Source organism: Streptopelia decaocto (genome assembly GCF_964273445.1).
Source record: "Streptopelia decaocto genome assembly, chromosome: 7".
NCBI lineage: Eukaryota > Metazoa > Chordata > Aves > Columbiformes > Columbidae > Streptopelia > Streptopelia decaocto.
Window position 1 is genome coordinate 13,241,905 of NC_138661.1, and position 23,787 is coordinate 13,265,691.

Below are 23,787 nucleotides of genomic sequence, written 5' to 3' on the forward strand. Positions count from 1 at the left end.
TCCCAACATGATTGCAGGAGGAGGTGCTGAGCTGCGACGCGGAGGGCCTGGCAGGTGTAAGCCGTGGCTCCCTGTAAGAGGAGGCACTGCTGTTGCACCAGCTGTAACCTTTCCTCCCCGTGCTCTGCGGCGCTGGCCTGGCAGAGCTGCCACCCCACGGTGAGTCTCAGTCACCTTCCTCTCATCATCAGCCCAAGTGACGTACAAATGCGGAAGCTCAAGGGACAAATGAAACAAAGAAAGGCAGGGCCATGTGGACAATAAACAGTTTATTACCAATATGAACACAGATACTGTGATGCACTGACGTACCATTTTTTTTTTTTTTTTTATATTGTGATAACTCTGAGACAAAGAACTTGTTGGCTGACACAACTAACATGTCTCTGTTTCTTCTGGTGATGCCACAATACATTTCTGTTGGCAAAGGATCTTCATTTACATTGCAGACTACTAGTAAAATTACTTTGAAGTCATCTATCAAAAGCAAATGGTTCACGTGTGTTCTTATCTACTACTAAAAAGAAAGGTAATACATTTAAATAAGCAAATACAAAATACAAAAAAGGCTGACATATCCAATGTGCAGTGTCAGATGAAATCTAAAAAATCCAGAAATTTAAAATTTAATATTCTTTAGATTAAGACTTTTAAAATGAAGCGAATCCAAGGCAGCAGCAAGCTTCAAAGTGTGCTGAGTCTGCTAATAAAAAGGGTATAAGAACAAAGACAGTGCCGGTGTCCTCTCTCACCATCTTGCATGACCTTGGTACACTTAGAAATGATCCGATCTTCCTAGCATTCTTAGTACCGTCCAAATGCTTTGCAATCATTATGTTGTACTGATTCTACTCAACTCCTGCCGTATGGCTAGAAAACCAAACCAAAAAGTTAATGCATAATGTTATATCCACTGTGATGGAAATGCTAAGATAGAGGTTGCAGAAAGTACACGCTGGTAAAAGGATGAGTGGAAGGTAAAAGGACAAGTAAGGGTAAGCAGTCAGCTGTTTGCTTGCAAACTGCAGTACTGGTTTGAGAAGTTGCATCTGTGTTTTATGTAAATGTCTTATTTTGCACTGGAATGAGCTAGGGAGGCTCTGAGGGCCAAGCTGCTGGGGCAGTAGCGTATGGACGAGGGTCTTCTCAACTGCAAACTGCCCCGAGGTTTTGTGAGCGCACGCGTGTAGGGCGAGGGGACAGGGAATGGATTTTAGCTGTTTTACAGTCTCCTTTTTTTCCCTTGCTGTGAGAATCTAAGATGGGGAGTGTAGGGTGTGGACATGCATCTTCATATGCCCTGTTGCGGGCTTCAAATAGGCATTTTGCTGTGTATTTCAATAATGGCCCTGAAAAATATATTGCAGAGGAATTTACAAAAAAGTACTGATACATTTAGTACAGGTGTTGCACTTTTCAATGAATTATACATGGCTATTTGGAAAGCTGTAATTGAGTGAAGGTTTGAAATAGTTCTTCAAGCATAGGAAGCCTACAGAAGATGCTAGGGAAGGATTTTCAGTTTGGTACCTTTGTCCACTTTCTCATCCCGGACCTGAGTGGCCGGATAGTCACAAGTGATTTCACACTCCCTGACTGTGATAAATTGACATGCCATGGGCTACCAACAGGCCTGTTCTCACCCTCCCACCTGTGAGAAACACTGGCCAGTGAATTTCTCACTGATTGGGGGTGAAAATGCTCATCAACAGCATAAAAATAAAGGATGCAAGCACAATGTCGATCAGAGCTCAGATAAGGTAGATGCTTGTTCTTCAAATGTGTAGGTAAACCAGAGCTGCTCAGAGAAGTCTGAAAACACCAGGGAACTCTCTGCAGTTCCTGCCATCTTATCTATGGGAAATTAGTCATAAAGATGAGAAAAATAATAATTTTTCTCTTTCTTACCATCAATTATCTCCTCTTTCACTTTGTGTAACTCTCTTACAACTTCCTCCAATATTTCCTGATGAGACAAAACACAAGTCAGCTGCTCAGAATTTCCTTCTAACTGGTGGAAGAAAATGCAAGTTTATCATGGTTGTGCTTGTCCCGCGCCTCCGCTGCTGCTCAGAGCCTAGCGCTACTGACAGCTACGTCTGCACTCCCAGGCCAAGGACACAGAAGATGCTGGCATATTTATCTGCACGTTTCTGTACAGACATCTTGATCAAATAGCAGTGAGATTGTGCTCTCTTGCTGCTTACCAGCTAGCCCTTCTCTAAGCACCTAGTTATAGAGGAAATCAGAAGACTGAACAGCTGTTTTGCTTGTACAGCGCATGCATGGGGGAAAATGGGTAGCTTGTCAAATAACTTAAGTGCAAAAGACCTTTTCACTCACCTGTTTCATTCGATCAAAATCTAAGGCATCCATAGCCACATCATTGCTGCTGCTCACTGGCTTCATCCTTGAGAAATGGAAGAAGAGGACAAAAAAGCCAGTCAGTTCCTTGCAATGCACGCTAAACTACACCCACCTGATGGCGTGGATGAAATCCACCCCAGGGCGGGAGCACCCGTGTTTGAGCACTGGGCTGGAGAATCCTCTTGGGCTGCTCAGGAGCGTTTGGCAGCTGGAGAGCAGCACTGCTCCTGTTTGCACAGCCTGACCCCTGGAGATGCTGCTTTCTCCTATTGCAGACATATTGGAGGGAGCGCAAAGACTGCACTGAAAATTAACTCTTTTTTTTTTGTGTGTGTTGGGAATTTCAGTGATTTCACACTAGAAAATAAAGCCTGTTTAATGACGTATTTTGTTACAGCATTTGCAATTTGCAAGCTGGATGTCTGGTTTTCTTTCACAGTGTGTTTTCTTACAGCAACCCTCTATTGGCCACCCAGTCTTTAATCGGGTGCTAAAGTATTAGTAGAATACAGGTTACAAAAATATTATAGGCAAAATAATAACCCAGTAATTATTCCTTGAAAGGCGTGACTGAGTTGAGTGGAGCTTGTTGATAGCACTGTCTAGCATAGGCACCTTTTGTTGACCCAGAAATAAAACCAATCTGCCCTTAATGGCTGGTACACCTGAGTGTTACTGGTCTTCCAGGATGGTCTTAGTGGGCTAAACTCTGATGATGGCTGGTAAAATAAACTAAGGAAGCAGAAGCTGCTTGACTTTCTCTTTAATAAGTAACTTAAAAACATTTCAAAAACTAATGATGCTATATAATTCATAGAAAAGTTTTCAAATAACTTTGCCATCATCTCTGGACCCAAGCTGGGGGCTGGTAGAGATTCTGCCACCCTGAGGGTAAGCTTGGTCTTGTGATCCTTTCTCAGGAAAATCTTAACCTATCTCCTACCACCTTACAGCTAAGTTGGGAGTTAAGACAAATACAAATGTAATCTAACTGAACAGGAACAGAAACAGGTCACTGCTGAGAGCTTTTGAAACCTGCCCTGCTTCCCCCACAGAAGTCACTTGAGCAAGTGAACACTACTCCAGGTGTTCAACTAGGAAAGGATTTTTTCCCACTCAGCTCCTCCTCCTCCCAGACAGAATGGCACTATAGAAGATAGCTGGTGAAATCTTGATGGCTGCTTTAAGTAGGCCATGTTTCACTCCCTTTTGCAAAGAGAAGGAATGGTCTTTCTATATCTATTGGAAACTCTCACATATTTCCTAGAACCAATGTGTCCCATCGGTTTTAGGAGAGCTGGAGAGACTACATTTTGTGCTGGTAACACTGGTGCATCCCTCTTAATGTTTTGACAGGGCAAGTTACAGCATCTTTAACACAGCAGCAAGTATGTGCAGATAGTTGCCATTGACAGCTTTCTCTCTGCAGACTCAGCACTGTCATATACATAACCGTGTAAAATAAGAGACATATCTTTGCAGTAAATCCTAAACATATGTAAGCCTGTGTTCTACCTCCTTCTTCAGCTTATCCATCCATCTCAGTGTCCAGTACTGCAGTAACACGGGGTGGTCCTGGACCAGCACTGGAAGAAAGTCTCTCTTTAGCTGTGCAACACCAAACTTAGTCTCTGTGGGTGAGAACGTGGGTGGTGATATTGTAGCTTGGCAGGACTGACAGGACTTCTGGAGTCTTGCTTGAGGCTTCGTGGCTTCTGACACCTGTCAGCTTTTTTACCCCATATTTCTGAATGCCCTGTCTGTGGCTGGGCCTTTTCACAGCTTGATGTTATTAACTTATTGCACCAAGCTTTGCTCTCCTTTCTCATGCACACACTGCAAGTTGCATGGAAGGAAGAATAACTTCCTTTCTCCCAGTTGCAGGCTCTTCAGGTAAGTTCTGCCTTTGCTTTTGAATTTCTGCAAAGGTTGGACAATGAAAGCTTCTCCTGTTGGCAGGTTCACCCTGAACCTCCTCTAAAAAGATGCTCCAAAACCTGCCCTCCACGTGGCACAGTGTGCTGCCAAGCCCGTGCATCTGATTCACGAGCACAGATGCTTTAAGTGCTCGCTTAAGCACGATTAGTGTCTGTGATGCCTGTGCCCACCTGAGCAGGGGGCTGTTTCCACAGAATAAGCCTTTGACAGGACACACTCTACCTTCACACTTCATGCAGCGACAGACAAAGCAGATAGTGAGAGAATAAGACGTGACAGAAGACAAACATCAGTGCTGAATGATGGGATCAGCCAAAGGACAAGCCAAGACAGTTAAGAAGCCGGGCTGTTAGCCAGTACCTAGAAGACACGTGGGATTGTGTGGGGCTCTTAGCTTCACAGCTCTTCACCACTGATGGATTTCTACAGCAATGGAATGAAACGAGACATGAGTTGTGCATGTGCCATGGGGACAGCATGACCACCCCAACTGCTAGCCAGCCGCAGGGACACTCTGTGCAGCTCACCTAGAAAGTAATGAAGATACAGGCTTTTCAACAGAATTGCTCCTTTCCCATGGCTTCTTCCCAGAGTCTGGAAAACAAAAAGGAAAAGTTACTATTATTTTTTCTCTAATGATTAAAAAATCCTGAAGTTGATTGTCTTATACAGCTGCTTTCATTCAGTAAGGATGAGTGACTCAGAAAGATCCAGGAAAGCAGGATTGCTGAATTAGTGCAGTTGCTTACATTATAGAGAAAGCATTGGCAAAAATCTGTTCAGTGATCCTTTTAATTAGTTAATACTAAAAAGACAAGGAACTGGAACAGCAGGAGGAAAAGCATAAATCACTTCTGTTAAGAAATACAGGCTAACTTCTGCAATGCTTATTTTATTCAGTACAATACTTATTTGTATTTAAAAAGTCTTAGTTTTTTTGCCTACATAGTTGGCAGAAAATGTGGGTGGATCTAAAAATAAAGGCAGTGAGACCCCCACTATGCAAATCTTCACAGAGAACTGATTTAATGTTGTCTACATTTCTAACTCACAGAACATTCCTAATAGCTGTACTACATAACCCACGTCACTGAAAATGTTTACCATTGTCCCAATCTCCTCCTGTGCAAATGGTCTAAAATAAAGTGAACTGTTTCAGAGACTTGAACAACACACAACCTTATACACAAGGGTTTGCTCCTCTGTGAGGTCCTAAAAAGCTCTTTAAAAGAATTATGGGCAATCCCAGGAAATCTCTAGATCTCGTTCCTCATTTATGTGCACCTTTCTCCTGGCTTCTTCCCCTTCCCTTGCAAAGCACGCGAATCATGGCTTTGTTCCAAAAGGAAGCTGGAATGGTTAAATACTCATTCGCTTGGGAGAGATTTCTTTCAGCATGCATGAAAGCCAAGGCTGATGCAAGGATGAATTTGACTGTCTTGAAGCTTATTTACTCAGATACAGTTATTTCAGGTCATCATAGGAAAAAACATATTTTGAGGGGTCCTTGATTTCACCTAGTAACTCTCAGGATCAGGCTTACTGCAATAAGCTACTAAGTTAAAGAAGGGTAACAGTTTGAGACCCAAACCTCAACTGTAAAAACCATGACAGCTGCAGTACCAAAAGTGAAATAATTTAGTTTGTTTTTTTTTTTTTTTTAGAAGATTTGGGTGCACAACAGTGAAGACACAAATCCTCAGCTACATGACTGGTCCTGCTGGCTGTATGGTCATTTTCTTGGCTGTGAAGCATATAAAACATTTTCTTGTCGAATTCAGTTTTTAAAGAAATAGGTATTTGGGAATTTTTCTGTGAGTTACTGCTGCTGCACTTATAAGTAGGACAATGAATCCAGAGTCTGGAGATAGCAGAGAAAACTAGATTAAGAAGACAACTACAACACTAGTAGTTCGATTTAATACCTGACGAATTTTGCTGCTGCTGGGTGGGACCTCGTGTACTGGGTGAAGGAGAGGTACTAGCATCATCCTACAAAGAGAAAAACAGGACATTACTGAATTCTGGAGATGATGTGTGGAGTTGTCTTCTACTCTAGAGACCGACCACAGCATAGATGGTGCAAAAGCAAGTTTCCTCCAAGTATGTCCAACAGGCACTGCTGCCATGTATGGCCTCAAGTCAATTTAAACATTAACCTTTCTCTCCCTTTTGCATGGCAAAATACATTCTATCTATCTATCTATCTATCTATCTATCTATCTATCTATCTATCTATCTATTTATTTGCTAATATGAACACCTTATCATGATTCCACTGAATCACTCTCATCCCTGTATACCAAATGAGGCTGAATTAGCACTCTACAGTGCTGGCTGCTGTTGTCTAAGTACAAACCATCCATTTCTCAAATTTAGAAACTCTCTGTGATATGGAAACTGAGCCATCCGAAGGAATAGTAGGTCAGATCCCAGCCTGTTAGCGCAGGACGGCTGCTGGTATCATTGAGAGTAGTCCAGGTACTAACAGATGTAACTGAATCAATCAGTACTTCCCCTAAGAAGAAGATTAAACACTACATCAAAGGTTAAGACTCTTTTTTTTCTGGCATTTATGTGTGACAGATCATAAAACATTTGCCCATATATATCTGACATATCAGTATTATTTAGCAGCTCTCAAAACACATTCAGACAAAGCATTAACAGTGCGTTGGAAAATGGAATTGCACCCAGTTTGACAGAAGATACCTCCACCACAAAGTGTACTCAAGATACACATTAAACAGGTGTTTTGTAAAACACCTTTCTGAACAGTTTGGTGCTATCAAAAAGTTTGATTTGGGAAACAAAATAATGCAGAGCTTCAAGGAGAGAAAAGAAAGGGCAGAAACACAGCAGAGGATGAACAGTTAGAAGCTAAATTGTGCCTTTCACCTCTGAGTATATGGTTCAAAGCCAGCTTTGGGGCAAGATTAAGAGTGATGGTTGCACAGGGGGTTCAATAGGCAAATTCCATGCTTGAAGCATTCCTTGAGGAACAGGCAAAAAATAGCTACTTTTCTCCTTAAACAATGCGAAGCGTTTATTGCTACTCTTGCTACAAACCTTTCAGACTGGGGTGAGACCTACGTTTTCTGAATGGATTTCTCAATAAGCAGCTGTTACTTTGTCTTTGGAGGGAATATCTCTGTACAGGTGACATGAGGCACACACAATGCTTTATGAACTTGCAGCCATGGCAGAGAGACTTCACGAGGGCACAAGCCAGCAACAGGAATGCTGCATGAGCAGCAGCCCAGAAAAGCACCACATGGGAAGTGACAAGCAAAAATCCTGTCCTCTCTTGAAAGTAGAAAGATCTCCCATGCCTTATCAGTTCAGTAGGTTAAAAAGTATTTTGATCCACATGTTGAACTCAAAATTGCTGCATCAAATTCAGTAAAAAGGCTGAGTCAAATCAAAACTCTTGTTTAATTGCTTTTGTGGACAACATACAGACAGAACAGTAGAACAGTTAAAACTGAAATTAATCAAAGTTCCCTGAAGTTGCCCAAATTCTATCTCATTTTAGTGTAAGCATTATGAACACATATTTTAACTTTTGAATGGTCTAATGTTTAATACGCTGTATCCCCTACAGCCCCCAGAAATACATTTTATGTGCACTCTGGGGCCCAAAGTGGGCCGATTCTTGCTCTGCATGGAGGATGGCAATCCAAAGTTATACCACGTGGTTGATGATTCACTTCAGCTTAGCTGAAGCCACAAATTTAAAATGGGAAACATGAACGTGATCTCAAGTTGACTTGCCAGAAGGTTCAATGCATCTTCTTAAGGTACAAGAATCTACTGTACCCTATAACACTCAGATCAGACCATGAGAAAGCACCTATTAACCTGGTTTGTACAATACCTCACCAATGAATAAGGCAGCAATTACTTTTTATAGCGTGCTGTTCCCAGGAAAGGTGGAAGCATTAACATTTAGCTTTAGACTGAATGCGCAAATCTATTCCCGGATCAGCAATGCTTGTCACTGCCTGCCACACTTAGTGAATGGGCACAGGACTTTGGCTTACAAGGCAGCACATCAACATATTTGCAAAAGCACAACAGTGAGGAGTCTTTCACTTACATTTTGGCTTTCCTCTTCCTTTTTGTCAGCTGGCTTGTCCGACTGCGATGCTGCTTTCCTCCTTTGCAAAGGAACATGAGACAGGACACACAGTCAACTCTCTAGAAACACATCCTCCATGTGGGAAGGCTGATTCAGGCTCCAATGGGAGTTATTATTTACTGAATTCATCCCAGGGAATGCGACAAAAGTGGAATGTGTTCAATTGCGTTGGATTGGGGTAGCGGTGAGGAATCCAGACTTCTGTGGTATGACTCAGGGAGAGGGGCAGTATGATGAGGTGGTTTTTAACTGAGGAACGCAGAGTGCAGAGCATAAAGAAATGTGTTGAAGTGGAGGAAGGATGCTGGGTATGAAACTGGGTGAGAAAGGGATGGCTTCTCTCTAGGGCTCAGGAAGTGGTGGTTCCTGTGTCCTACACAGGAGGAACAACCCAAACCCCTGTGGGGGTTTCTGAGGACCAACCCTTCCCCCAGGGTGGCTCGTGTGGGTATTGCAGTGGTGACATTTCTCAGCCAGCTCCAGTAGTTTTTTGTCGCCTGTCCTAGATTCCCCCAACCCTGTTCCCACCCAAAGAAAAGGCTGTGTCAGTGCTCTCCTGTGATGGAAAGACAGTCAGAAAAGCCCTTCAACCCAGGTCCATCCTCACCAGGAAAGATCGGGCACCATTTCTGCTCAGCCGAGACCCCTACTCCCTCCAGGGTAGGAAAGGTCTGGCTGGAGACCAGGAATCAGGAAACATGAGTGTACCAGCCTGGGTTTTCAAGTGCGTTTGGTGACTTAACCAGACCTTATTGCTGTCTCAAATTCAGTTCAAAAGCAGCAGAGCTCTGAGCCCTGTAGTCCCAGGACTGGCAGTGTTGGTGGTGCCTACAGAAGTTGAGTGAGGACCTGAGACCCTCACTCTGTCCTGCTGCCCAAGGAGAGGCAAAACTCTCTGAGAAACAAGTGGAAAAGAACTGCAATCCATCCACTGGAGCAACTGGACATGACAGTAAACAAAGATGTTGGTTGTTTATCTTTGAAGAACGCATGGTAAAACTTCTCGGGTGTTAGCCACACTGGCTGAAGAAAAGAAAACCAAATTCCTGATTTTCAACCCCTATTTAGTGTCTAAACAGTACCCAAGTGTGCCAGGTACTGATTGTCTAGACATTCAATTTCCTATTTTAGACAACTAGGGGAAGTGCAGGTTTAGTCTCCACATGGATTTTGGTTGTGATGATCCTTGTCCTTATATGCCTGTGAATGCTACCCTTAGCAGATGTTTTTTTAAAACACCAATATGACAGGTTTTTCCTTTAGTCTTGTTTCTGAAGTGGACAAAAGTCATCTCACAAAAAAAAAAAAAACAAACATCTCAAGTGGCACTTAGAAAGGCTTCTGAGTCTCCAAAACACTGTCACATACCACTGGAAAAGAAAAGACTCACTGGATTCACAAATTGGAGGATTTGATGTAAAATTAACAAAAAATCAGAGGAGTGAAACACATGTATGTGTTTGTAGGACACAGTGCTCTGAGGGACTTATTTCCAGATATTCATCTGCATTAATAATTTTATTAGAGCAATAATAATTTTTATAGTTTTTCTCTAATATATATTTGATACTTCTGAAGAAAAAAAGTTATAACAATTACAAACCTGAACGAGGGGAACATTTGCTAGGATGAGAGACCAGTGTTAGATTTACATCCTGCAACAAACTTCACTGGGCTAGAAATGATAGTGGTTTCTGAGGCAGTTCATTATTCTGAAGCAAAGGGCTGCTCTCATGGGGGTCACTAAGTCTAGAGAGCCGTATTTTAGATCACCTGAGCTCTCAGAAACATTTTCCTCCATTACTTACCCAGCATTATACGCATTCCCTGTTCCTGAGCATGTCGTTTTCTGTTCAGAAAAGGGCCCATGAGGTTCCTGGCTCATCACTCAGTGATTTCTTTATTGAATATGCTCAGTTTAAAAAAACACCTTTTTTTTTTCTCCTCCTGGCTACCAGCTTCATAAAAAAACCCACAGTGCCAGGTTCTTCCTTTCCCTATGTTATCACACATAAATAGGGGTTTTCAGCCAAAAGAAGTCCTCTTGCTATCAGTTTCATGGCATGCGCCAATCGCACCCTTGACTGACAACTGTGTATTTCCAATGACTTCCATGGCTTTGCAAAGCAAAATTTAGGAGACAATTCTGTTGCTGTCAACTCCCTGGGAAAGAATTTGCAGATCAGTTATTTTCAGAGCTGAGGCAGCGCGGTGCTCCTGGCAGTGTAAATGCTTTTGTTAAGGTGGCAAAGGGATTTGACCCTGAATACCTGAAGACACCAGATCCCGCTGCCAAAAGCCATACTGGAGGATATTTAGAGTAGAACCACAGAAACTCTTTGGATTTCTATATCCAAGCATATGAGATGTCCATTTAGCTTACTTGCTCGAACAGAGCTAGTTATACCAGCATCTAGTCACTGAACCTTACTTTGCTTACAGACATCTTCCAGTTCAGCAGGGTCAGTCTTGAACCAGTTAATAACTATTTAAAACTATTTTAATTCTGAAAAGAGAGAAAATTTTCTATTTGGTATTTTATACTGCTGGTAACTTTTTACAGTGCTATGTATTTATCTCATGCTATCCAAAGGACTGCATCGACAGTCCAAGTTCAGAATTCCTTCTGAAATGACCAGGATGTGCAGAAAAGTTGGAATCAGGCTGTCTGAACCGGGAACTGCTTTTATCCTAGACAACGTTATTTTAAAACTCCATCTCTGCACACTATACATTTGTACCTACTATTAATTATTTTACTCATCCTTTTCTTTCACTATTCATAAGTTAAAAAATCTTTAGAGCTAAAACCAAAACATTTAACACTAGGAACTTGGGAGTTACACTCTGACAGAACATTAGTGATGGAATGAAGGGGAAAAGAGAAAGAAAAAATAATTGGAATAATTGAGTGCCTTTTAACAGGTGGTAGCTTGATACATCACAAATTGCTTTAGTGGAGAATAAGTTGGCTAGACTGTCTGAAACTCACTGAGATTTTATAATCATTTACCCGCCAAGATGTTGTCCTTTGATTGCACTTCTGTTTCTATTTTTGGGCCCAACATCCTGAATGTGCTGCATAAAGAATCATTTGTCTAAGCTCCTTTCATAGTTTACTCTTTTTGAAAACAGTAACTTTGAGACAGATTTGGTAAAATGGGAAAACCCCTGAGGATTTATTTATCACCATCTTTGAAGGTTACCACACTGCAGGATCTGCTACAGCAGTTAAACTTTACCAGATATCATTGCTTCAACACCTACACTTTCATATTAAAGGCCAGGTGATGCTGGCAACTAACACCTACGCAGGACCTGTCAAATTGCAAAGCAGCACCAAAGTGACACATTGCTAACTGAAAATGACAGCACCTTGTTCCATAATTTGCTGCAGAACTCAGGCTAGTGCTTACTTGAAGTCTAAGTACACACCTTTTAGCCAGTAATTTATTCATTTCTTCCATTAGTCCTCCTCCGCCTCCTCCACTACTTGTTCGATTGGCATCGCTCTTAGAGACCCCACTGGGGCTGGACCCTCCTGAACCATCTTCTGGCTTAAAACAGAAATCAACATTGGAATTAATGAAAACTTTCATTTACAACCACATCTTAATTATTAGCTTTCCTAATTATTAGGAACAGAGATCACAATCACAGCCACAAAACAGAGATAGGATGTGTTCTGCCTGGGGAAGAAGACCCACGTGGACCTTACTAAAACTGGGAGCAGTCTGGGCGAGGCAAACATATGGGGGAATGATGAAAAAACCCACAGTGCTGTTTATTTGTGATTATGCTTATGCATGGTTATGCAATCCTTACTGAAGTGGACACCCATTGACATGAGGCCTCAGCAGTGTATGCTGGTTTTTGTAAACATAGTGTAGTTTTAACCACTTACAATGACTGAAAACACTAACAGATGGTACAATGGGGGACTCTGCAGAAGTAATGAAATCCTGGCAACATGAGGACTTGCAGCCATTTGCCAATTAATATTTTCTGAAGAGCAGAAATTCTACTAAATATTTCCCGCTCAGCTTGCTTTGCACTATGAACTCACATTTAAAAGTTCACCTAATGGTCAGCTGAAGCATGTTTCACCGTGCTTCACGCTGGCTTTGCAGACCATTACACCAAGCTGCACCAGGCTTTCCTGCAGTGGAAAACAGCCCACGGGGGAGTCCCAGCGCCACCTCCTTACCCGTTGAACTCTCCTTAGTTTGGCACCAGCCAGAGCCGCTGCGAGCCCTGACACTGACCCATCTTCAGAGACAGCCCCTTGGCCAGCACTGGCCGGCAGCGGGGGTGGCGGGGGGGGTGCAGCTCCCATGGGTGGCGGAGGGACTGGGGGGGGTGGCGGAGGTGGGGGCCCCCCGGACGAAGCAGGGATCACGGCAGCGCCACTGGGATGACCAGGTGGAAGTGTTGGGCCTGAAATGCAGAGAATATGAATTAGACAGGAAGCACAATCTCCAGCCCACACATGAGGTCATGTTCCTGCTCCCAAGGCCGTGAACTGAATGCATCATGAGTGAGCAACGCAAGGAAGCACCAAGCAGAAGAATGGGAAATGGTGGTTGCATCAATGGTCAATCAGCTACAGTTGTGTCCTCCTGTGAGACCCTGTCACTGATAAACTATCCTTCTCCTTCCTCTTCTCCCTGATTGGGCTAGTGTTTTGTTCTGTGGCAAAATCAAAACACAGACAACACTTCCCAGCTCATAAGTGGCACCTTCTTCTGCTCCTCTCATCGCTTTCTACATGGAGATAATACACTACATCAGCCAACTCCATGGACTTCAGTTAACATCAGCTTTTCATCAGAACTGTGGGCCACAGCCATGCGTCCTCCTTTCTGTTGAACATGATGTATGTGGCCTCAGCTGGTCTTGCAAAATAACGGGGGGAGAGTCCAGCTCCAAGCAAGGTTCAGCAAAGCTCCTCAGTGCAGCAGGCTGCTGGAGGGACTGATGGTGGGTAACTCATTTGCAGCGTTCTGCCTGTCTACAACAGGTCAGTTGAACAAATTCACCTCCCTGAGGGTATTTCCCCACGTCACGCTCTCTCAGAACAAGCTGCTCTTGATATATAATCACAGGTTCAGTTGTTCAGTAAGTGTTATTTTGAAAGACAGGCAGGTTTTGACTGAGGAACATTTGGAAACTGTATTTAACATTAGCAGCCTGGTTTTCTTCTTATCTAGGTTTTCTTACAATACTGGCTTATTTCTGTGGTTACTCTGCCATTATTTCACACTCCCGATGCCACTCTTGAAATGAACCATAGCTATTATTAGAAGCACTTTAAATGTTTCAAGCCCTCTTTGGTTCATGAAAATAATAGCTAGTAATTCATTGTGGGTACAGTTAATTGTAATTGCAAAACTACACCCACCTAATTAGAGGCCAGCCTGAGGCAAAAATTGAACCGAGTCAAAATAATGGATCGATGTGAGTTTAAAATAACTTTATTGAACTAAGTGGATTTCAAGGACTTCTATCAGGTGAAGGACTGAGCCTCCAGTGGTTGCAGAAATATTTTTAGCAGAAAGTGAAAGGAAACATCTCAGTTTTCTTCCTTTTCTAGGTACATCATTTAAGCATTATATGTGGTTATAAACAGGAATGGATCCAAGTCACAAAACGTATCATCTGAATTGCAAATAGGCATTACTCATAACTGTTTTAACTCTGCAGGTTTTAAACAAGCTCTAGAAATCAAGACCATATGCAAAGTGGCAGACTCAAGCTCTTGATCTGCCTGTGATGAAAAAGGTTTGCTGGCATAGTTGAGTAGTTATAGTGACAAGCCCTCAACTATAAATGCACTTTATACCAGGAAGAGAGTTTCTAGAATGAAATAAATTACAGAAGCACAGGGGATTCTGGGTAACTCTAACAAAATCAATGTTATAGCTTTTGCTGGTAACAGAAATGCCACTTAAAACAAACGATAACAATCACAACCTCTTCAATATTGCTACATAGACAACAAGTCTACGGCAGACCTGGCCTCTAGCGTCAGAAGACCCCATCCCCTATGTTTGGGTCAGCTGAGTATAGATTTTGTATGAAGCTTGCTGCCAAATGCAATTTGACTCTGCTGAATGATAAAAAACTCTGGGCTAATATAGTAAGAATATGCAATGCAACAACCCGGCTACCTGGCCCTGGTCCTATAATTCTTGCTTTTTGCCTTGCTTTTAACTCAGAAGGTCCCTGCGCCAGTCCTGAGTGAATTCAACACTTTTCCACCTTGGTTTCAGAAACCTCATACAGCAGGGAGTAGCCTTGGGTCTTTCAGCCCTTTTTCTAGCAGTCACAGGCAGTGCCAACGGGGTTTTTTAAAGAGCGGAAAGCTAAGGCTTTATACAGGTTGTAACTCATTCAAAATCGGTACTTACTCAAGTGGGCAAAGGCTGATGGAGTCATGTAAGGAGGGGTCCTCCTGGGCATAGTCACCTCAGACACAGCAGCGTAAGGGGGAGGCAATGGAAGACAGTGTGACATGGGCTGATACCACTGCTGTGGAGGATGAGATGATGGATGGGAGGATGGGGAGGGAGCCTGGCCAAAGGAGCTGGGGGAGCTGGCGATGGTGGGCAGCAAGGAGGAGGGTGCAACTCCTAGGTGTGGAAAGAATGACCCATCCATGCTTTTCACCTGAGTGCCAGAGGGGCCTAAAGCAATTTGTTCTTCAGAATGGCCATTCAGAGGTATGTTTGCCAACTGGCCTGCTTTATCTGTGGGTCCCCTGACCCTGTCAGGTGGGACAGGAATCACAGGCAGGGTGGTGGGACCACGTGGCTGCGGGACATCACCCCTCTGCAGAGGTGGTGCATTTGTGGTGGGGGAAGCAGAAGACTGAGGAGAGCAGGCAAGAGAAGAGCGCCTGAGAGGCTGGTGAGAGGCAAAGGGAAAGTGGGAAGGATGGAGAGGCGGTGGGGACAGCGAGGTTCGCCTGATGCCTGGTGTTATGGTCCTGCGGTTTGGGCAGGCTGGAGGGGAGGAACCTGCAGCTGTCAGCAGCTCAGAGGCTGAGTGCCTGTGCAGGAGCTGCGGGGGGTCTCTGGCTCTCTGTGGGGATCCGAAAGAGGATTGACTGGTGGGCTCACGGACAGCAGGTGCTGAAGAGACAGCGCTGGCATGGGGTGATGGTGGGGGCACAGCACCAGAGGCAGGAGCACCGCAGTTACTGCAGGCGTGAGGAGGAGATGGGGGCTGACAAGGGGGAGAGCACACGCTTATCTGAAGGGTGGAAACTAAAAGAACAGAAAAGACAAATGAAAAGAATACGATGGGTACACAGCAAGGAACAAAACTAAGGCGAAGCGGAACAGAGATAAAGGAACCGCAAAGTAAATGCAAACAGAAACTCAAATCAAAGAGGAGATGGTGTAGGCACCTGCTCAGGGGTTTCCAACCCTCAGCAGAACCAGAGGGCTGTGAGGAGCAGGAGCCTGGTAGCCCCGGACAGGCTGCGTGCTCTGATGACAGGGAGGCTCCTCCAAGCCCTGCGTGAACCTGAGTCAGGATCACGAGCATCACCCTGACACTTAGGGCAGCTGCAAGGAACGTGCTGAACACAGCGGTGGCCACCTCGTACCCAGTCAGGGGACAGCCAGAACCCCGTGGGAGCCAGGTCCCACTCCTTGCAAATGTCTAGGCAAGATTTTGGGTATGTTCCCTATGCAAAATAGCACACAGTGACCTCTGCTGAAACAGAGTCCAACAACTGCTGCTGCTGACTAAGGTATGTGTGTATGTCTGAGATGGCTTCAAGTCAAAAACTAAAAAGTTTTAACAGCTGAGGAAAAACATTTCACTTCTGTGGCCAAATTAACTGGAAAAACTTCCCCAAAACAGAAGCCCAAGCACAAGATGGCCATCTTGGCTTGCTTGCTCTGCCTTCTTTCAGAGAAGCAAACCTGTACTTTGTAGTTATCAGCTATTCCTGTCATCTCTCAGCTTAGTGCAACTTAATATGCTATAGAAGATTTTTGTAAGCTCATTAAATATATATATTTTTTCCATTAAGCTCACAGAAGACTCCTCATTTCATGACCACAAAATCCCCACTGATGAGCATTTAGAGCTATATTTTCCTCTATGCTGTCATTTGCCTTGTACTGCAGAGCAATGGGGAGTGCCTGACCTGGCACATCCAGCCCATCCACCCCTTCGTGCTGACGTCCCTGGGAAACAAGGAATCCTCCTTGCAGTGGCTGTGCTACGTGCTCTCCTTGTGGGTGTGGAAGAAGCATGGCCAGGCCACCTTGGTCTACCAAAAGTTCCTCTCAGCTGTACAAGTTTTGCCGAGCACAAAACCTGCCTAGCTCCACCTGTATGCCCCAGAGCTGAGCATCTGCGAAGCAACACAACCATTCCCAAATGCACGTAAGTCCCCAGCTGAAAATGCCTTACAATCTAATCATAACTACAACACTTTTAGCAGTCTAGCTCTTGTACAGCACCACGCAAAACCCAGCTACAGCTAGAGGAGACAAGCAGGGAGAGACTCTATGTGCTTGGTTTGATACGTGCCTGTGGTAGAGGTTCTTCTTTCCAGAGATTCCTGGCGCTGTTGCTGTTGCTCCATCACTTGTCTAAAACAGCAATAAAAAACCCTTTGATTATTATGTATTCTTTATAATTTTGAGTAAAAGCTTTATACAGTGAGAAGCACACAAGCTGTATGTGTCAGGTGATGTAAGCCAGTCCCTCACAGAACTGCTGTTCCCATGAGCTGGGTGGGTTTGAGTGCACTTGCCATGATGGTGCCATTGCAGGCATTGGGGAAGCGTAACCAGGACGTTACTCAGTGGCTGCCGGACACTGCAGGGTTGGTCAATGCATTTAGGGTGATAACTCCTGACCGGGCTCTGCAGGAGCAATAGTCAGTGCCCCAGGTCCAGGAGAGCACAGCAACCATGCATGTTGTTAAGCTGAAGTGGATGAGCATCGCCAGGGAAGAGTAAGGGGCATCTCCCATAAAATAACACAGTCCTGGGTCTTTTACACATCAGAAGCCCAAGGAACTTGTACTTAAAAAGAAAATACTAGGAAGCTTGATCTGCATTTAGGTGCTGACTGTACAAAATCTGGTTTGTCCAGCTGTACAGCCAAGGTCTCTGCTGGCACTGGACAGTCTGGCTGACAGCCTGTCACCTCGTGTCCCAGCACGGCCACCTCTGTGCCAACAGCAGGGCCACAGGGACCACAACTACCGTGTTTCCTCCACAAATGCCCATCACAACTTTGCACCACTGCTTTTTTGGCACTTCTCCCCACAGGAGCTGTCACCTCATGGTCTAACCAGGCCTGGTGTCCCATAGCGAAATGCCTTTTCCCAGGCTGTTTCCCAGAGATGTGCAGTTCCCAAGGTCCATCAGCAGAGGTCTTCTCTTGCACGTCTTAGTGCTTCTGCAGAAAGAGCTGTCACCCTGACCGCTGCCACCAACTCTCCCTGGCCTTTCCCTTGGTAAAAAGATTGATAGCTAAAATCTAGAATATTTACCAGGCTTTTTACCATATGCATAGATATGGACTACAGAATTCGACAATACTGAAATGACCTTATTGGAGCACTTAGTAATAGGTTAACTACAATTTTCTTCCATGATTTCTAAGCCAGGTTTGCCTTGAATTTTTTTCATGCGTGTTTGGGCCAGTTTTAACTGCATAGAGACTTCTTTTTTTCTGCAACAGCTTTACTTCATGATCTACACTGTAAGGCAAACTTAACTCTAAGCAACACTTTTGTGACTTCTTATGTAATATTTTAGAGACAATTCCCTGTTAACATTTTGTTTACTTGTACTTTCACATGACTTCACAATTTTGAATAATTCTATCTTATTTACACACTATTAAAAGCTTCTTTTTTAGGAAAAAAAAAAAAAAAAAAAGAAAAGAAAAAAGCCCAGGAAAATAAAGTTATATTACGCAAGAAAAATAGAATGTCTTGATTTGCAAACCAAATTTCCTGTATTTCCATTCTAATTCAATAGATGCGACAGGAAAATCCACAATTACAATTCTCTGCTGTCCTAAACTGGGTTTATGTTCAGGCCATGCAATCCACTGATCATCAGCAGCTTCTGGAAAACCATTATAGGCACCTGAGAAAATTACTGTACGTGCAAAAGGGAAATAGTTTTGAGGAACAGCCTTAGTTGGCTGATTCAACTGGTTTCATTTAAGCTAAGACATGCTAAACCAAATAAATAGAAATATTTTCTTCAATACATATCCTGGCTATTATTTGAGAGTTCTGGGCAGAACACCTATGTAACAGCATCAGTTGCACTGCTAAAACTTCCATTATGAACACATATACGAAGAATTGCCTAAGCATACCGTCACCTATCTTATCTTGGCATTTATTAGCAAAATTTTATGATGAAGAACAACTTGACACATATTTTTTCCTCGTTAAACATGAGGGAAATTCTAGTTTATCTGGAGGATAGACTTGGAAAACTCCAGCCTGACAGACCAGGAAAGAAATACAGGTAAGACATCTCCAAGTCCTTAGAGCTGCTGAGAAGCTGATACAGGTGTGGGGTGCTCCCGAAAACAATGGTGAGCTACTGCCATGTGAAGTCTTTGGTGTTCACACCAGCCCTGTCTGCCCTTGGGCAGAAGCAGTTTGCTTGTGCCAAGTACACCCTCCCACACCTGCTAAAAGGAGAAGTTCTTACATGCTCAGGAAGTCAAACTTATTCCAGTGGAACTAAATAAAGCCTGAGATTGGCACGAGGCTGCTTAAGGAGTATGCAAAGAGTGAAGTACAAGTGGGGAAAAATTACACTCTGGCTTAAAAATATACTCTTTTAACATTTGTGTAAAGGTCTCCAGAAAACCTTTTTAACAGAAGAATTTGCAGGGTAGTAGCCATAACTTCATTTTCTGCCTGCTTATAAGATGTTCAAAAAAAGCTAGGCCTAAAATTAGGTCTGCTCTACGCTTAAAGAATGCATCAGCATAATGAAAGCTGAAAAGCCTCTAGTGCAGATGCAGTAATATCTAAGTGCATCTACTAGCATAGCTTATTCCAGCCCAGTAGAGCAAAAAGCATCTTTCCCAGAACCATGTGCCCTGTAGCAGTCAAATAATACCTACTCAAAAAGCTTTTACTGTCTTTAAACAAAAAGCAATAAATAATGAAAAAAAAATATTTTTTTCTAATGTAGTTAAGCTGCTCACTCTTCAAACGTACAGACTAGACACCTAAATTTCAGGTCTGAGTTACATATGGTCTGAATAATCAGTGATTTCCACGGGTTAAATGGATCAGGTCTTGCAGCCAGGTGGCAGGGACAGGCGGCATTCCCCCACCTCTGGGTGAGCAGGAGCTCTCCTCTGACCTTTGGGATAGCTCTGCTATCCCAAGCAAATCTTACAAATCTTGGGTGGAATATTACATGCTGGCACATTTAATGGTCATATGTAAATTCCTACTAAATCTTAGGCAGGTCAGATTGTTTATAAAGGTGCGGTGAACTTGTTTCCCTACACTTGCCTTACAGTTTTTGGAGAAGAGAGAATCCTAAGTACTTACTACAGCATGTGTGAGGGCCTTGTCTTAAATGACCTACACACGGTTTTATATAGGGATCAGTCAGAATAGTAGTCCTAGAGGAGCAGTGCAAATTTTACATTGCAATACTTCATCCCTGCTGCTCCAGGAGCGTGTGACATGAAGCTACAGAACCCACAGGGCCAGGGCAGTCCCTGGACCCCGCAAGGGGGGATCTTGCCTGCTTACACGTTGCACCTGCAAACAAAGGCAGAGCCCACTGAGCCTCATCACGTCAGACCAACGCCTGACATCTCTGGTGCTGAACTGTCCTCATAGGTCTGGTTCCACTAAAATCCCTACAAAGCTATTTATTAGCTGGACCAAACATTGGGCCAGGTCTTCTGGAGGGCTAACTGTGCTGTTAGCTCTCATTACAGAGCAAATTCAGACAACTTATTTAAGCAATGCCAGCAGCAAACTTGGAGCAGCAACAGGTCCTGCTGACTTCTGCACTCCAGTGCACTCCTGAAGAAGTGAGACTCACGAGCTTTTAGCTCACGTGTAGCGACAGAATATTCTCCACTGTTTCCCATACAGTAGGAGGAACACACTTGCAGTGAGCAGGAATATGGGGAACCAAGGTGCTTTTTTGTGTGCACAAGCCTATACTTCAACAGCCTAAGCAGGGCTGCTGGCGTGGACACCACTGATGCTGGGCAGAGAGATCACAGCTCTGACAGCATGGACTACTGGTCATACTAGAAGACTTCGCCCAGAATAGGATCGGCATATCTTATTCTTAATGATGGAAGCTGAAGATACTGCTGCTACAGGGATTTCTATGGCTGCTAGAGGGATCTCAGTTGAATCAGCAAAGCTGAAATGACATAGGCCTCATAATTTGATTATGGAGATAGGCATGTAAGGATGGACACTCCTGCCTACCTTCCCTTTGATGTCAAGAAGACCACTCCTGGTGGCTAGAGAAAAGGCCATGTGTAATAATGGCACTAAGTCTAGACATAGGCATCTTCCTTATTTTGGTGGCTTAGAGCAAAGCATTCATAAAAGGAATGGCATATGGTACAGAAAGTAGCCATAAGCAAAATGAGAATGTATATGGTACATCAGATGCTCCCTAGGCAATATGACTGTCTACTGAAAGCAGGTGATCCAGAACAGGATAAGGTTAGGCTTTCTCAATGTGCTTGAGAAACACACGCTCAACAAATTACTTTTAAACAAGTTTTGTCTTTAACTCTGAACACTGGCATGCCCCACACTTGCCTTTCAGCAAAAAGTTTGCCTAGGGCTTCAGTTCGACCTTAAAAAGTCATTACAGAATCATTAGCAATAATTACAGAAAACTCACAATCAGTTTAAAACAGGTATGAGTAAAAAGAACAATGCTTCTTGGGGAGCAAGGACTCTACATTGACCTGTTACAAACCAGAACTCTACCATAACTGATGAACTCCACTCACCTTCTCTGTGCTTCCATCTCATCTGGAGATGGCCCATTCTGGACCTGGCGCTGGGCAGCTGGACCTACAAACAAACAAAAGAATGCTACTAGGAAAGCACATGTGGCCAACTTTTTCAAAAAACAGTGCTACTCAGATTAATTGCTTCTCCATCTTATTGTGAGAGAAAAACCTCAAGCATTATTGTCCTCTCTTTATTTCATTCATTATTTTTCCTAGTAGAGAAATCATTGCGTCCTGCACATTTTCAGTCCCACTGGGAGAATCCAGTGGCTAAATGATTGAGCAGATTTGTTCAGAAACTTGGCACCATGGTAGCTGTAGACTATGTACTCATCCCTTGGTTAGGACCTAGAGTGTTGCAAAAGATGTCCTGTGGAAGGACAGTCCATCGCACTGCGATGCATCACCAGCTTCTACAGGGTTCAGATATAACCTCCCTGGGTTATTCAGCCGCAGTGCTGAGTTTGTGAGCGTACGTGCTAACTAGTGGTGCTCTGATGCTGAGTTGGCATCAAGAAGCTTCCTGACGGAAGGTGCAAGGAGATGCAAGATTAAACAAGCCGTTTACAAAGGTGGCTTTTCATTTTAGAACACTATCGGTCTTCTGCTTCTGCAGGATCCAGGCCAAGCTGAGCTTTCACTGGAATTCACCAAGGAAAACCAACTATACATGCCACTATTTAATTCACATCTCCTCTCTTGACTATGATCATTTAATCTCTGTTCTTGGATATTTAGTCAAGCACACTGATACTTACATGACATTTTCAGAAAGAAATAATTATTCTGAAAATAAAAAGAAATGTTGGTAACATAAGTTACAGTGGCCTTGCATTCAACGGAAGGAGGATTGTTCCATTTATTTGGGTTTCAACTGGGACTAAATAGATATGAGTTCTATTAAAAGCAACAGCATTTTTCCTGATAAACGGCATTGAGAAATGGATTGTTGTATGTAGGAAATTTTAGTCTACATTATTTTTTTCATTTTAAAATGTAAAATTTCATCCTTTTAAAAGTTATCAAACAACAGCAAGTCAGAATTAAACACTCACAAACCCAAATATGTCACTCACAAACCATTAAAGGTATTTCTCTCAATTTTCTTTATATGCTTGTGCCAGGCATAAAATCATCTGAAAATGAATTTAGAAAGTATGACTGCATGAAAACAGGAAAGATGGCAGAAATGCCTCACAGTCTGAAATTCCAGGGTGTTGACTGATTCTGATGAAATTGTGCATATTTTTGAAATGTGTTTAAGGACTAACAGTTGTAGAAAGGGAACACAGCACTTTCTGAAAATCAGGCCCATGTATTCCAGTTCTGAGTATCCCAAAATTGGAGCCCATGACAACCACTGAGTCAAAAGCTCCGAGATTTAAAACTACCTTAGGATCGGGTATGAAGTGAAGACAGTTCATTTCTTTAATGCCTCATGACTGACAACTGAATATTGTTTGTCAGAGGCCTTTAGCAAACTGTTTAGACAGAAATGCCACATTTTGTAAAGATCACACAAAACAACAAATGGGGAAGCGGAAAAAGGTCGTTTTTTGGAAGTAAACAGACAAAATGTAGCAGATATTTGGGAAGCACAGAGCAGTAGGCTCACATGTAAGGTTTAAGGTGCAATGAGGATGCCATGCTACTGTGTCCATGCTTATACTGTGCATCTTCACCACTGAAGTGAAAGCAAGCCAGGGCTACCCCCGAGCTGCAGTTACAGTGAAGTTAAACAACTTCTGAACAGGTGAGGTCCCATCCCCAGCCCATGGAAATGGATCAGACTCCCCACGGTCTGCAGTGTCACCGGTTTGGACCCTGGCTCTGGTATGTGCAGGTAACATCCACGTTCTCCTGTGCACATACATGTACCTGTGAGACAGTTCAATAAGCAGACTTCTGGGTGAAAGACTTTCAAGGTTAAAGTCAGTTACACCTCCCTCACCAGGTAACATTCCACTGTGACCAACCATAGCCATGCTCATCCCTGCATATGATTTCGTTGCAAGAAAACTTCCCTTGTATATCAAAGCATCATACAGAAGCTTGTGCTCTGCTTGGAAAGAGTCTAAAAGCAGGCGTCAGCGTGAACAAGAAAAGCCAGAGGATGAGGCAGCAGAAACAACTCTTGCCTGGCAATAATCATGTCAAAGTATATAGGAGGCTCTAATGATGCCATCTTAATCTGGTACTTCGGCATTAATCTTCTCTTGGGGCCAAATGCTCAGATAAATGATTGTGGCCAGTTTGACTGACACCAGACATGCAGAAGGAATCAAAGACCAGACTACCAACACCACACAAAAAAATAACAACTC

At 43.4% G+C, this 23,787-nt stretch overlaps 1 protein-coding gene across 3 annotated transcripts in view; it reads right to left on the reverse strand.

The window, feature by feature from the left end:
* Nucleotides 1-249: 249 nt before the first annotated feature.
* Nucleotides 250-23,787, reverse strand: part of EVL (Enah/Vasp-like) — a 156,376-nt gene continuing 132,838 nt past the window's right edge. For 2 of the 3 annotated variants that reach the window (XM_082058773.1, XM_082058772.1), the window contains exons 4-14: nucleotides 21,461-21,524; nucleotides 16,997-17,058; nucleotides 12,654-12,883; nucleotides 11,882-12,003; nucleotides 8,405-8,465; nucleotides 6,231-6,297; nucleotides 4,833-4,899; nucleotides 4,666-4,728; nucleotides 2,344-2,410; nucleotides 1,909-1,966; nucleotides 250-870 (exon numbers count right to left, since the gene is read on the reverse strand). In XM_082058773.1, coding sequence (XP_081914899.1) covers nucleotides 833-870; nucleotides 1,909-1,966; nucleotides 2,344-2,410; nucleotides 4,666-4,728; nucleotides 4,833-4,899; nucleotides 6,231-6,297; nucleotides 8,405-8,465; nucleotides 11,882-12,003; nucleotides 12,654-12,883; nucleotides 16,997-17,058; nucleotides 21,461-21,524 — 899 coding nt within the window. In that variant the 3' untranslated portion in view covers nucleotides 250-832. The remainder of the gene's footprint in view (nucleotides 871-1,908; nucleotides 1,967-2,343; nucleotides 2,411-4,665; nucleotides 4,729-4,832; nucleotides 4,900-6,230; nucleotides 6,298-8,404; nucleotides 8,466-11,881; nucleotides 12,004-12,653; nucleotides 12,884-16,996; nucleotides 17,059-21,460; nucleotides 21,525-23,787) is intronic. The other variant, XM_082058774.1, reaches the window with a different exon arrangement.